Source organism: Macaca thibetana, chromosome 7, assembly GCF_024542745.1.
Source record: "Macaca thibetana thibetana isolate TM-01 chromosome 7, ASM2454274v1, whole genome shotgun sequence".
Classification (NCBI taxonomy): Eukaryota; Metazoa; Chordata; class Mammalia; order Primates; family Cercopithecidae; genus Macaca; species Macaca thibetana.
The window spans coordinates 152,760,405-152,775,979 of record NC_065584.1 but is presented as its reverse complement, the minus strand read 5'-3'; the positions used below and the strand labels follow the sequence as shown (position 1 = coordinate 152,775,979).

The 15,575-nt window shown below is 36.6% G+C and overlaps 1 protein-coding gene across 1 annotated transcript in view; it reads right to left on the bottom strand.

The window, feature by feature from the left end:
- Positions 1-15,575, bottom strand: part of PIAS1 (protein inhibitor of activated STAT 1) — a 465,384-nt gene that overhangs the window by 26,460 nt on the left and 423,349 nt on the right. Inside the window, exons 8-9 of the mRNA XM_050796302.1 lie at positions 12,447-12,552; positions 1,369-1,442 (exon numbers count right to left, since the gene is read on the bottom strand). Of these exons, the coding sequence (XP_050652259.1) occupies positions 1,369-1,442; positions 12,447-12,552 (180 nt within the window). The remainder of the gene's footprint in view (positions 1-1,368; positions 1,443-12,446; positions 12,553-15,575) is intronic.

Below are 15,575 nucleotides of genomic sequence, written 5' to 3'. Positions count from 1 at the left end.
TTTTTTTCTATAACTTACAGAAACTAATTCATGATCTACTAATTTTTTCATATTATGTTTTAAGTTTCATAAATTACAAAAAATATTTGTAACTACAAATAACATTTAATTTCTATTTAAATTCTTTGTTTCTTTAAGAATACAGTAACTTCATCATCATCTGATATTAGTAGGATCTCAGTATCAACTGCTTTCAATATCAGGCCTGTCTGAACAATCAGGCAAAGCAGGAAAGAGATGTGTCCTTTCATTCTTTCTCCCCAATTTAAATATGATTAGTTTGATTATTATAGAACAAAAAGTAATCAAAATGTCAAGGTAATTTATGATTAATTTTTCACATATTTCCATATGGACATATTCAACCACCATCCCTACCAATAAGCCTAACATCAAATTAGTTTAACATGTTTTTCTGATCCGTAGTCAGACGCGTTATCCATTGCGCCACTGGCCCGCAGTTTAACATGTTTTTGAGACCTTTTCCCTTACAGGTTTAATAATTTGGTTAAGTCTTGGGACCATATATTTATTTCATGAAAATTATTGATTCTGACCTCATTTTCTGGCTTAAAATATCTCAAGGCTTTTTTATATGTATAACAAGTTCAGCTATTTAGGCTGAACAGAAGTTTCTAATTGGTGAACTGTTATAATGTGGTCATTGTTGGCAAAACGGTTAAATGAGATGTGTGAGTAATCACGGCTAGATTTTTACTCAGAAAGGTACTATCTTAAGTAAAATTTTTAGCCAGGCATGGTGGCTCACGCCTGTAGTCCCAGCATTTTGGGAGTCCGAGGCGGGTGGATCACCTGAGGTTGGGAGTTCGAGACCAGCCTGACCAACATGGAGAAACCCTGTCTCTACTAAAAATACAAAATTAGCCAGGCGTGGTGGCACATGCCTGTAATCTCAGCTACTCGGGAGGCTGAGGCAGAAGAATCGCCTGAACCCGGGAGGTGGAGGTTGTGGTGAGCCGAGATGGCGCCACTGCACTCCAGTCTGGGCAACAAGAGTGAAACTCCATCTCAAAAAAAAAAATAATAAAAATAAATAAATAAATGTAAAATTTTTATAAATACACTGAGACAATAAACATTTATTATTTGGAGATTTTACGATTGAGCCTGAGAGATGGTCATTAATCACAGGCCATATTTAGATAGGTCTTACTAAGAGGAGATCATTTTTAAAGACTTGTTTAGATTCCAAATGCAATGCCTAGATGTCTTTCCACTTTTCATAAACTGTAACAGTGGTGGACATATTTTAGAAGTAAACAGAATTTCTCAAATAGTAAAAATACTTAATAAAAAAAGAAAATGTATGTTAAACTTTCTGGAAAGCAAGTAATAGTTAACACTTACTGGACACAGTAGAGAAACCCTTAGGCTGGTTGTAGCTATTTCACTGTCCGGATCTGCAGTCAACTTCTCTTTAACTGATATTCATTCAAGAAGAAAAAAAGCAAACAAACAGAGTAAGTTTATTAAAGATACATTACTGGAACATTACTATAAAGAATAAAAAACTTAAAACAAATCTGCTCAATTATTTCCCAATTAATGGCACAGATAAAAACAACCATATGGCTTTTAATTCTATAAGCAAAGGATGGAAAACAGTTTATCTGTAGAATGACTATATTTCCTATAAATTTCCTATTTCTCACTCAGGGGACAAAAACCTGCAGCAATATGACAGACATTTCTCTAATATGTTGACATATTCAACTGATGGTAGACCCTTTTTCTTTTATAACTCTTAAGATACTGGATCAAGGTTTTCTTTCTTTTAAACTATGACTAATATTATTTGGGCTCTTCTATTTTCAAGGACATTAATAATAAGAATAACATTTATACATTTTTGAAAGCTCAGAAAATAAAAACATTTACTGTAAAACAGCTTAATTCAAACTTTAAATTATGAAAAGAGTCCTATTTCTTTTTTTTAACTATACAATTATTTGAATTTTAATCTATTTCTCTATAAAATACTTGTGCCCTCTTGGGCAAGTCAATCCTCCTTTCTCAGCTTAATTTTACTTACAGTAAAACTGGAAGCCACACTAGATAATCTTTAATCTTTTCACTTCAAACTTCTTCTGGTTCTTAAGGGAGGAGGAGACACTAGTAATTTTACTTTTCCAAGGCTGTTCTTTCATTCTCTTTCAGTCTGATATAAAAGACTCCTTATAATTCTCATCTGGAAACCTGAGCTATCTGTTACCTCTGAAAACTTCAATAACCAGTAACAAGAAAAAACATTATAGGGGTGGGACAGGAAATGCATAGATGTAATGTTCCAACAATTTTAGAAACTGTCCCATAATAACTTTAAAGTCTATATTGTATAAAGGGGCCGTAAGTGGAGTAGCTGTATACATAGTCGACAGAATTTCTGAGCTGTGGTACAACTAAGTGTGACCAGATAGACACCATATAGAAAAGAAAATGAAGAGAGGGACAAGTACTTGGGTAAGTTACAATTTCAGAGTCTGTTGTTCTGATAACCATTTATGAGAAATCCTACCTTTATGAAACACAGTGCCCTGGATTTTAGTCTGGGTTTTTTTAGATGGTCCAAATCCTGGATATCCTATCCAACTATTTCCATTAATTAGTGGATCTCAAGTAAGGTACACATCAGACCTACCTATAGAGAGCTTCCTGAATCAGAATGAAAAGAGGGACACCAATTGGTAGTTTTTTAAATGCTCCAAATATGATTCTAATGCCAGACTAAAAAGTCATTTCATGCCCTGGAAATTCCAAATTTTCAAAGTCTTAATGTACTTCACAGGCTGTCTCCTGACACACACAAAAAGGCATACAACTTCTGGTTTTTAGTTTGGAAAATATAGTTATAACACTATGCTAATGCATACCATATATAAATTACCAAAAGTATGCCTTTGTCATTATACACCAAATCTTAGTCAATCTTTTCTCATAAATACGATTTTAAAAAGTAGTATCTTTGTTAAAGGCAACAAATAATCGCCATACGAAATAAACATGCAAATAGAATTCTAATGTGATTACTCACTGTGTTGGCTAATTTTAGGTGTCAACTAAACTAACTGAACGAAGGGCTACCTACATAGCTGGCAAGGCATAATTTCTGGAAGTGCCTGCGAGTGTGTTTCCAAAGGAGACTGGTGTGTCAGTCTGTGGATGAGTGAGGAAGATCCGCCCTCAATCTTGGAGGACACCATCCAATCAGCTGGAGGGCACGGAAAGAACAAAAAGGCAGAGGAAAGGAAAATAAATTCACTTTCTCTTTTTCCTTGAGCTGGGACACCCTTCTTCTCTTGCCTTTGGAATTCTGTGATCCTAGCTCTTGGGAGCCTGAGGTAGGAGGACTGCTTGAGGCCAGGAGTTGAGACCAGTCTGGGCAACATAGTGAGACCTCACCTTTAAAAAGAAAGAATTCCAGGTTCTCTGGACTTGGGACTCTGGGATTTGTACCACCATATCAGCCCTTCTCCTCACCCCTCTTAGGCCTTTGGCCTTAGACTGAGAATTGGCTTCCTGGATCTGTGGCCTTTGGACTTCAATAGTCATACTACTGGCTTCGCTGGTTCTCCAGCTTGCTGATGGCCTATCTATTGTGGGCATTCTCAGCCTTCACAGTCATGTCAGCCAATTGCCCTGATACATCTTCCCTCAACTCTCTCTCTCTCTTCTCTCTCTCTCTCTCTTCTCCTCTCCTCCTTCCCCTCCTAGAGTCTCTCTGGAGAACCCTGACTAATAACCACTCCGCATGCCTTCACCAACCATCCCACCAGCACCCTTTATAGACATAGCAAGCAATGGGTATAGTAACTGACTTTGAACTTTGCATATTTAAATTTCCACTTAAATGAAGCAATACTTATAGATCACAGTATCAGCCTTATACAAAACAAAGCTCAGTGTTTAGCGCTTAGAAAATAAATTGAAATAAGAAAATAAATTGAAATAAAGTAGTGGTTAAGAGCACAGGACCTAGAGAGCCTAGCTTAGAATTTAAGTCTCAGTTCTAAGTCACTTAACCTCTCTATGCCTGTTACATCATCTGGTAAATGGGAACAATAATAGTACCTCACAGAAATGTTTTAAGGATTGAGTTAATACGCATTAAAAGTTTTAAAATACACTTGAGCCTGAGAGGCAGACATTGCAGTAAGCTGAAATTGCTGCCACTGCACTCCAACCTGGGTGACAGAGTGAGATCCTGTCTCAACAACAAAAAAAGGTGTTTTTTTTTTTGTTTTTTTTTTTCTTTTGAGACACAGTCTCACTCTGTCACCCAGGCTGGAGTGCAGTGGTGAGAACTTGGTTCACTGCAGGCTCTGCATCCTGGGCTCAAGTGATTCTCCTGCCTCAGCCTACCAAGTAGCTGGGATTAGAGGTGTGCGCCACCATGGCTCGGTTAATTTTTGTATTTAGCAGAGATGGGGTTTTGCCATATTGGCCAGGCTGGTCTCAAACTCCCAACCTCAGGTGATGTGCCCACCTTGGCCTCCCAAAGTGTTGGGATTACAGGCGTGAGCCACAAAAAAAGTTTTCAAATAACCTAATATTATTCTCAATAAATACTAGCTATTGTTACTAGCTAACAATAAAACAAATAAAACATGATTTGTACATTCACTTTCTCCCAGAGGTGGGAGAATTTTCTGAAATTATTTCAGAATGTTTGTCAATTTCTATTAAAAACAAAACAAAACAAACAAAAAAACCCTATGCCTTCTCTTTTGTCATTACAGACCCAATCCTAGTCCATTTATTCTTGTAAAGATATTTTTTAAGGTCCTACCAGGATCTTGATTAGACTGGATTAATTCTACAGATTAATTTGGAGAACTGACATACAACAATTGAATCTTTTGATCTCTTAGCAAGATATATCTGTTTATTCAGGTCTTCTTTCAGTTTTTCTCAACGATGCTTTGTAGTTTTCGGCATACAAATCTTGCACCTAGTTTGTGTGATGTATCCCTAAGTGTGTCATATTTTTGGATGTTACCGTAAAATCTTGTTTTGTGAATTTCAATTTCCAATTATTCATTACTAACAGAAATACAATTTGTTTTTGTATCCTGACCACACATTCTCTAACTCTGCTAAACTCATATAGTATTTCTAATAGCTTTTTTGGAGATTCTTCGGGATTTTTTTCTATGTAGACCATAAGGTCATCTGTAAATAAAGACAATAATTATTTCTTAATTTCTAACCTGTGTGTTGGTTTCTTTTTTAAAAATTTTCCTTGTCTTATTATGCTGCCTAGGATCTCTAGGTCAACGCTAGGGGCAGATATCCTTGCCTTGTTCTCAATCCTAGGAGTGAAGCATTCAAGTTTTAACCATTAATGATGATATCAGCTGTAGTGTAGACTTTTTGTAAATACTCTTTATTACACTGAGGCAGCTCCCTTCTCTATTTTGCTGACAGTTTTATCATGAATGGATGTTGAATTTGGCCAAGTGCTTTTTCTGCATCTCTGGAGATGATCACATGATTTTTCATTTTTAGTTTGTTGAGAAGGTGAACTATATTGACTTTTGAATGCTGAAATCAACCTCATATTACAGAAATAAATTCTGTTTCGTCACCATGTATTATCTCACATATTGGACCTAACAATATTCAAAACAATTCTGAAAAAGAAAAACAAAGTTGGAGAATTCTAACTGATTTCAAGACTTACTATCAAGCTACAGTAATTAAGACTCATTTGGCATAAGGATAGACATACAGGTCAATGGAAAAGAATAATATCTGGAAATAGATTTATACATCTATCGTCAACTGGTTTTTGATAAAGGTGCCAAGGTAATGAAATGGAAGGAAAGACAGTCTTTTCAATAAATGTTGTTGGACTATTTTGATATCTATGTGGGGGGAAAAACAAATCTCTACTCTCACCTTGCACCATATATAAAAATTAACTCAAAATGAATCACAGACCTAGATCCAAGAGCTCAAACAATAAAACTTCTAGAAGAAAAATAGAAGAGAGTGTTTGTGACTTTCATTTAGGTACAGATTTCATAATATATGCAAAGCATGACATTAAAAAATGGGTAAAAGACTTGACAGATACTTCAAAGAAGCTACAGGAATGGCAAATAAGCACCTAAGAAGACGCTTAACATCCTCAGACATTAGAAAAATGCACAATGAAATGCCACTACATACCAATCACAATGGCTACAATAAAGCAGCCTGATGGCACCATATGCTGGTAAGGATGTGGACCCACTTGAAATCTCACATATTGTTAGTGGGAATGCAAAAACGGTATATTTACTTTAAAAGAAATTGCCAAACTGTTTTCCATATACTTATCATATGACCCAGCAATCCCACTCTTAGATATTTACCCAAGAGAAATGAAAACATATGTCTACAAAACTGAAGTATCCATATGCAAAATGTAAATGTTTACAGCAGCTTTATTCATATTGCTGCAAAACTGGAAATAATCCAAATGTCCATCAACTGAGAAATGGATAAATTATAGTATATAAATGAAATACTACTCAGCAATAAAGAACAAACTACATGGATGAACTTCAAAAGCATTACACTAAATGAAAGAAGCCAGACGCAAAAGGCTACATATTGTAGCACTGCATTTATCTGACATTCTGGAAAAGACAAAACTACAGAGCAGAAATCACATCAATGGTAAAAGGATGGGATGGAATGCAAAAGACGACAGAAGAACTTTCTGGGGAAAAGGATGTTCTATATTTTGATTGTGGCAGTGGTTCATGATTGTATACATCTGTCAAAGGAATCTTTATTGCCTATAAATTATACTTTAATAAACGTTCTCAAAAAGAAAGACAGAAAATGGAGGGGAAAAGCACTATGCTATATTTAATCATAAGAAAGTATGAAGAAAAAATAAAGTAAAAGTAAAAGCACTTATTACTTGTGAGCAAGGGAATAAAAAAATAAGACATACAATATTTGTTCTGTGGTAATCAGTCAACACGTAGGAAGTTCTCTGGGAGTTAGTTTTCACATTGTTACAGTGATCTGCAGTGGTAACAGTATTTTATTATATGACTATAATAAAGTTACAGCTAGCCACATTTAAAATTAATCTTGTTTTACCCAATAAGTCAATTTGGGGAGTAGAATTAATCTTGTTTTTAATCCCTGTTGTCATGAGCTATAGGAGTCAGTCACTATTCACATGACGCTGTATTTAAATTTAAATAAAAAATTCAGCTCATCAGTTACACTAGCCACATTTTAAGTGCTCAATGGCCACATGTTGCTGGTGGCTACCGTATGGGACAGTGCAGATAGCGAACACTTCCATCATCACAGATTGTTCTATTAGCGCTGTTCTAGGGTTGTTATTATTTCAAGATAATTTCTATCCTTCATTAATATCAGGTTATTTTAATTCAGCCTTTTAAAATTTTAAGGCTGAAAACAATCAAACATATTAAGATCAGTATTTCATTTTATAAGCAAAGAAACAGGCACCGAGATCTGACTTTTTTCTGTAGATGTCTTTTCATCAGTTTACTTCAACAAAAATATGCAGATCTACTATGTATGTGGCACTGTGCTGAGCAATAGGAATTCAACAAAAAAATAAGATTAAATTCCTGCTCCAAAGAACTCATAATCTAGTAGAAGGTAAAGATGCTCAGTGAGATCATCTCTAATGCACTCTGATGGAAGTATGTTTGGGAAGCTAACCAAAAGTCAACTCATCTATTCTGGGGGTTCTGGGATGCTTCCTGGAAAAAAGTGAAACAAAGGATAATAACATTAAGCAGAGGAGGCAGCAGGGGAGTTTTGAGGCATAGAGCACAAAACTAAAGCACTAAAGAAAAAGAGTTCCATATTTTTGGAATGTGAAGTATGAAAAGAAGAGTGAATACAGATGACCCTGGAAAGTAATAAGCAGGTGCCACATCATGGAAAGTTTACGTGTCATGCTAACACAGTTGGAGCTTTTATTCCCTAGGTGTTAAGAAGCCATGAAATGCAAGGGAATGAGGATGGTAAGATTTTAGATCTGTATAAATCACTTACGTGGCTACCAGAGGAGATATATAAAGGAGTCAAAGAGAGGGATGTTTTATCTAAGAATGGTTTTTAAAATAAAAGCAGGATATGAGAGCTTAAACAAGGGCAATGATAGCAGTGATAGACAGAAGGTACATTTGAGAAATATTTAGGGAGTAAGTTTGACAGGAGTTGGTGAGTTCAGTTTTAAATACTTGAATCTGAGGAACCAGTGAAATGTTTAGGTGAAGTTAGTTAGCTATATAAGTCTGAAACGCAGGGGAGAGGTCTGAGATGAAGACATGTATTTTGGGGTGGGTGTTAGTTTTAAGCCATAAGCGTGTGTAGAAAAGTGCGCCCAGGATAAAACTCCAAGGAACAGCAATATTTAGAATGCTTCCCATTGAAGGCAGATGATTGAGAAGATATGGTCAGAGAAAAAAGGAGAGAATTTCAAGGAGAAAGTGGTTCATATCAAATGCAGCAGAAGTATTCAGGATGAAAACCGAAAAGATACCCTTTAAATTTAGCAATCACATCATCATTTGTGACATCTGAAAGAGCAATTTCAGTGGAATGATAGAGGGTTAAAGACCATAATAAGATGCAGTGAGGAGGTAACAAGAGCAAATGTAGACCACTCTCACAGAAATTAGGATGAGAACAACGGGAGGAACACAGAGCTCTATCCATAGAGGAGCTTGTTTTCCTATTTTTTAAAAGGCAAAAGAGCCTTGACAGCATAGAGTGACAGAAAAAGCCTGCAGACAGGGAGGAACTGAAAACACAGGACAAAGAGCAGATACATGAGGGAGCCAGGTCTCACAATCACTGTTACTGAGCATCTCTACCTGGATGTCTCATCCCATCTCAACCACCACAAGTCTACGAGTGCACTCTGATCTCCCCCCTGCAATCTGACCTTTTCAACAGTTTTCTGTTTCAGTAAATGGCATTACCATGTTACCTGTTGCTTGAGTAAGAAGCCTAGCACTCCTCCTTGACTCCTCACTCTACACACACAGTCAATGCCATTTCAATACTTCTCAAAACTGTCAACTTCTATCCATCACTATCACCTTAGTTCAAGACATTATCATCTCTTACGTATACTATTACAAAAAGGTTCTAAACTGGCCTCACTGCATTAGCTTTGCCTTCCTTTGATTCGTCTTCAAAGTGAGAATCAGATTGTCTAAATGTAATCATGTCATTTATTCCTCTGCTTAAAAATCTTTTAATGGTTTTCTATCATCTATCTTCATATTGTCTATGTCAACTTATACTTGTCCAACTCTCTGGTCACCCTCCTTCTTGGCTCTCTTTTCTTTTTTTTTTTTAAGACAGAGTCTCTCTCTGTCGCCCAAGGTGGAGTGCAGTGGTGCGATCTCAGCTCACTACAACTTCTGCCTCCCGAGTTCAAGTGATTCTCCTGCCTCAGCCTTCTAAGTAGCTGGGACTACAGGCACATGCCACCATGCCCGGATAATTTTTGTGTGTTTTTAGTAGAGATGGGGTTTTACCATGTTGGTCAGGCTGGTCTTGAACTCCTGACCTCAAGTGATCTACCCACCTCAGCCTCCCAAAGTGCTGGGATTACAGGTGTGAGCCACTGCATCCAGCCCTTTTTGGCTCTCTCTATTCCAGCTGCACTGGCCTTTTCTCCTGACATACTCTGTTCCTATCTTGGAGCTTAACTTCTCCTCATACTTATAATCTTGCCTTAAGTATCACAACACCAGAGAGGACTATGTTCCCCTATTGTACCTCTACAGAGTTCCCTGTCTATCTTCTTCAAGGCACATGTCAAAACTTTAACTCATTAATGACTTGTGCAATTATTTAATGCCTGTCTTTCTTACCAGACTGCAAACTTCTGGGGGATGCAGAGATGGTATGTGTCTTGTTTAATGTTGTATTCTCCTGTGCCTGGAACACAGTAGACTCTTAATACAATTTCTTGAATGAAAAGAATAAATGAATAAAAGATTAACTTGGAGCAGGGAAAGGGACATTTCCTCTTGACACTGAAGGAAATAAAGTGAGGACTGGGCACAAATGTAGATAAGCCAGAAAGTAATTATGGTGGCACTGAGATTAAGGAAGAAATGGGTGGTTTAGGTAATTCACATCTTGTAGCCCCAATTTTCGTGCATTGGCAGAGTGCTGAGGGAGGGGGACAGTGTTTGAGTAGATTATGGCTAAGGCTTGAAATAACTGCTGAAGGGAGAAGGAAGAGGAGAAAGAAACTTGATTAAGAGTTGGTAAAAGACTGTTTTGATAGTTGTGAGGGGACAACTCTACACAAAGGTAGAAACAGCAAGACAAAATCCTACTAAATCAAATGAATCAGAGAATGGATTTCTCTGTGAAAAGTCTCAATAACAGCAACTTTATTCTTTCAAGAACATAAGTGTCTGGCTTGACTATTAAAACTTTGCTAGAAGAACTTATTTTATTAAGAATGACTTACAAGGAACATATTTGTAAGTAATTTGATTCTTTAAAAACACCTGAGATACCTGACATTTCCTTTTGTCAAGTTATTGTAAACAGAATTTTAATTACATAATTTGTTGGGAAAGTTTTTTTTTTTTTTTTTTTTTTTTTTTTTTACAGGCAGCATATAGGTAAAGGTAGATAACCTGCTTTTTAGTAAATTACAACAAATTTCTTACTGGTGGGATCCAAATTAATATTCCACTGGCTTCTCTGGCCAATAAGGTAAGGTATCAATTTCCACAAAAATCTCATCCAGTGTACAGGTATTCTCCACATCCATCAGTATATCAGAGTAGAAACAGCTTTTGAATTAAACAGTTTTTGCTGCTTAATGGTAGCTAATAGTGGTTTTTCGGAGAAAATAAAATAATTCAATTCCAGACTCACATTCCCACTCTCCCTCCAGGTGGTGCTATAGCTACAAGTGGAGAAGAGTTAACAGCTTGAGCAAAGACAGTTGGCCCTATCGTTGTTGTTGCTGTTGTTACTATTAAATAACTTTATCTGCCTTATTTCTTGGTATTCCCTCTTCCATACAGGCTCACATAATTCTTTGCTTTCTGACGGGCTGAGATTCTGGTATTGTGAGGCAAATATGAAGATTCTCAGTAGAATGACCAGGAATAACTTCAGCAAGATTGTGATAGAAGAGAAGGTATCTTATACTCTCCTTCAAGGCAGATGTCTGTCTTTTCTTTCAGGATCCCCACCATCTTCTTGTCCCTGCCAAATGGTGCCTCCACTCCCGCAGATCCCAAATCAGTGCTGTCCTTCTAGGTCTCCATCATCTGTCAATGCATGCCTACAGAGGCATTAGCCCAAAGTGTGCTCCCATTGATTCAGGATTAGCTGCATTTTTAAAGGACCATTTTAATACAGAAAAATTCTTCAATGAACTATTAAGGGTATATTGATATTCAGGGGTAGTGGGATCTTTTACTCTGCCACAGAAATAAGTTACAGAAAGGGATAAAAGCTATGCTACAAAAGGAAAGCTGTTATTATCTTAGTTCCTTCCACCAGAGTGTTCCTAAGTACAAGTCTGATAATGGGCTTCATTAATCAGCTCACATCAAAAGTCCTTTCAGGATAGTTATCTAACACCTGCCTATATAAGTTTTGTTCCTAAGTCCCCAGCCCTCATCCCTAAATCCACTCGGCCCCCACCTCTTACAAATAAAAGAATAAACGAAGAACTTAGTTCACCTCTTTGGAAAGGCCAAACCCTCTGACCTTAACCCTCAAAAACAGAGGTCAGCATAGCTCCATTTGTAGACCTTGAATCTCAAATTCAACGTATCAAAACAAACCATCCAGTAATTCACACATATGAACTCAGACTCTGAAGAAGCATTAGAAATCACATGGCATAAACTTCTTGTTACAGATGAGGAAGATGAAACTCAGAAGCAGCGTTACTTGTCCACAGTCATATAATTGATTAATGGCAGAACTCATGTCATTATTATTTCTACCACCCCACTGGCTCTCTTCACTTTGTAAATGCAGGAGTGAGGCAATGATACAACTCTGTATATTTTTCCTGGATAAACCTCCAATCTAAAATAACTTTCTTGAAATTTATGCCAAGATGCCCTTCCCATTTCCCAGAATTCCTTAAACATTGATTTTATGAAGTTGTAGAAAAATATTCTTCCATGTTCATGCACTCACTTCACAAAGTTAATTTTAAGATTAGTAAAATATAGATTATAAAATATAGTTCATGACAAAGATATCAGAACTACTCTAAGGTCTTGTTTTACAAGCCAGAAGGTTCTCAGTGTTTTTAATCCTCTACAACAGGTTCCAGTGAAAAAACAAATTCTAAAATTTCTTGAGTTGAGAAAATACTACTCTAACCTTTGACAAAATAGTTAGCTGAATAAGTGAAATAAGTTTATCATACGTACTTAAAGCTCTAGAATGATCCGGATTCCTTATTCCCTTTGCTCGTAACCTCTGAAGAAGAACTGTTGAGGACAACTGTTTTACAAGATATACTGCCATGGAATAGTTCTGGAAAAAAAAAAAGATGTAGAAAACAAACAACATATGTAAGTAAACAGTACATCTATTTTAATCTCACCATGATAGGAAAAGAAAACTAACACTTCTTAAAACACCTGTGTGTCCAGCACTGTCTTAGGCGTTTTCATGAACAGTAATTCATTTAATCCTGATCAAAAAGCTGTTGAGATGATCATAAACCTGGTTTTACGGATGAGGAAACTGAAGTATATAGAAGTAAAAGAACTTGCCCTAATTTTGCAATTTTCAAGTAACAAACCTAGAATTTAAACCCAGGTCTGTCCTGGATTTAATATTACCTATACTTGAAGCTAATGAATTTAAGGCACTTACATGAAAGAGTACTGTTAAGACTAAGTATAAGCCAAAGACAATAAGATGTCAAAGTTATAAACCATATTTAGTAGGTAACAGATATATCTAAAATAGTATCTATTTTTTAAAAAAAATTAAATGAGATGGACTTCCTAATTTATACCTTTTAACCTTTCTCTATGCCTTCAACTAGCTCTTGAAAAGATTATACTTGGGCCATTATCACAACAAGCAGAGGGAATAGTAAAGAAGGTTTTCAAAGAGAAGCTGCTGGTTTGGCAAATGAACAGATGAATATCCATTACCAGCAGAGGGACTACCCAGAGATGACAGAGGGAGAAGGGGACAAAAAAATATAAAAATTTAAAAAAAACCCAAACCAAAGAAACAGCTAACCAACAAGTTAAGGCTATGTGAAGGGTACATGGTTGGATAAGAGAAAGAAAAGATGGCTGAGGTTCATGAAGGGTAGGAAGGAGATCTAAATGAGAAGGATCACTTTCTATTTGGTGCTGGGATCAAGAGGAAGATCAAGAGACTTGACAAGAAGTAAAAGGAAAATAATTGCTGCCATCTTGTATTTTATAGCTACACACACTTTTCAAAGCATTCTTAACATACACTGCCAACTTCATTTAAACTTTGCAGAAGGCCTATTAAGATATAGGTAGGATAGGTGACTTTTTCTAAGTGAAGGGCTGATGAAACTGAGGCACAAAAAGATTATGCAATCTGCTCATGATTAGGCAACTGCTTGATGACAGAGCAGACACTAGAAACCAAGGGGAAAGGGCGGGAATATTAAGACAAGGAACTTAATGCACTCTCCTCTTTTGACAGAAAATATCTTACAATACTCTCTGAAAGGTCATATTTTTATTTAAAGTTCAGAAAGCTATCTGTGTTCACATGCTACGCATTTTCTGAGAGGCAGGAAAAAGAAGTGTCAAAAAAGCTAATTTACTTTCATTAATAAATTTCACATTAATGAGGAACAAGTAACATGAAACATGAAAACTTTCCCAGCCAGGAGCAGTGACTCACACCTGTAATCCCAGCACTTTGGGAGGCCAAGGCAGGCGGATCACGAGATCAAGAGATCAGGACCATTCCGACTAACGTGGTAAAACCTCGTCTCTACTAAAAATACAAAAAACTAGCCAGGTGTGGTGGCATGCGCCTGTAGTCCCAGCTACTTGGGAGGCTAAGGCAGGAGAATGGCATGAACCTGGGAGGCGGAGCTTGCAGTGAGTCAAGATGGTGCCACTGCACTCCAGCCTGGGTGACAGAGCAAGACTCTACAAAAAAAAAAAAAAAAAAAACTTTCCTAAGTTTTAGAGCATACAACATACTAATCTGATATAGCATTGACAAGCTTTATTATTTATTTATTTATTTATTTATTTAACTTGAGACAGAGTCTTGCTCTGTCACCCAGGCTGGAGTGCACTGGCGCAATCTTGGCTCCCTGCAACCTCCACCTCCTGGGTTCAAATGATTCTCCTGCCTCAGCCTCCCAAGTAGCTGGGACTCCAAGTGTGCACCACCATACCTGGCTAATTTTTGTGGGTTTTTTTTAGTAGAGACGGGGTTTCACCATGTTGGCTAGGCTGGTCTTGAACGCCTGACCTCAAGTGATCCACATGCCTCAGCCTCCCAAAGTGCTGGGATTACAGGCGTAAGTCACTGGGTCCAACTGAAAAGCTTCTTTTAGAAAAAACTCTTATTCACCATTATTATTTACTTGCTTAATGCTTCAAGCATGATAGAAACTGGAGAAATGTTAATTAACAATGTGAAACTATGTATTGACAACTTGAATCTTCAGAACTTGGAATTACCCTTAGGCTTTATATAAACACTTAAGAAGAGATCAAGCAGAAACCGCAACAAGTTCAGTGAAAAGGTATGTTCACTCTAGTTGAAACATGTAACCAAATAGAAAAAAAAAGCAGCAAAAAGAATGTGGTACTAACAAATGCCACTTGTACCGGTAATATAAAATGAAAATTTTACATCATATGAATGAGTGAACTTCAGCTGCAAAAAAACCCACCAAAGCTTAATAGTGACAGAGATTCTTTTCTAGGTAGACAGTATTTTATTGTTCCTGCTAATCCTTCAAATACTAATTCCAACTACTGATATATATTATATTATATTGTATTATACTGATGTTTTTGTCTATTGCTTTTTCAAAAGTCTTAAAAATTATTTGTGAAGTTCATGAAATGCTTTCTCTATAATTGAAATATACTCTATTCATTATGTGCCCCTTACACTGGTACAAGTTGAGTATCCCTGATCTGAAATGGTTGGGACTGTAAGTATTTTGGACTCTGAATTTTTTTTTTCTTCCAGATTTTAGAATATCTGCATTATCCTTACCAGTTCAGCATCCCTAATCTGAAAATCTGAAGTCTGAAATGCTCAAACAAGTATCTCCTTTGAGTATCCTGTTTTGAATTTTAGAGTATCTTGATTTCAGACTTTCAGATTAGGGATACTAAACCTAAATCTAAATAATTTCTCTACAAATAATGAGAGTTTAACAAATGCTAGAAGCAGTGATTACACTGAGGTAGAGGAAGAAGTTACAATGTAACTCACTTATTTCTTTCAGGCACTATACTAGCTCTCCTATTTATTTCATTTGAAAAGACATAGTTGCAACATTTCTCACTGGCAACCAACTA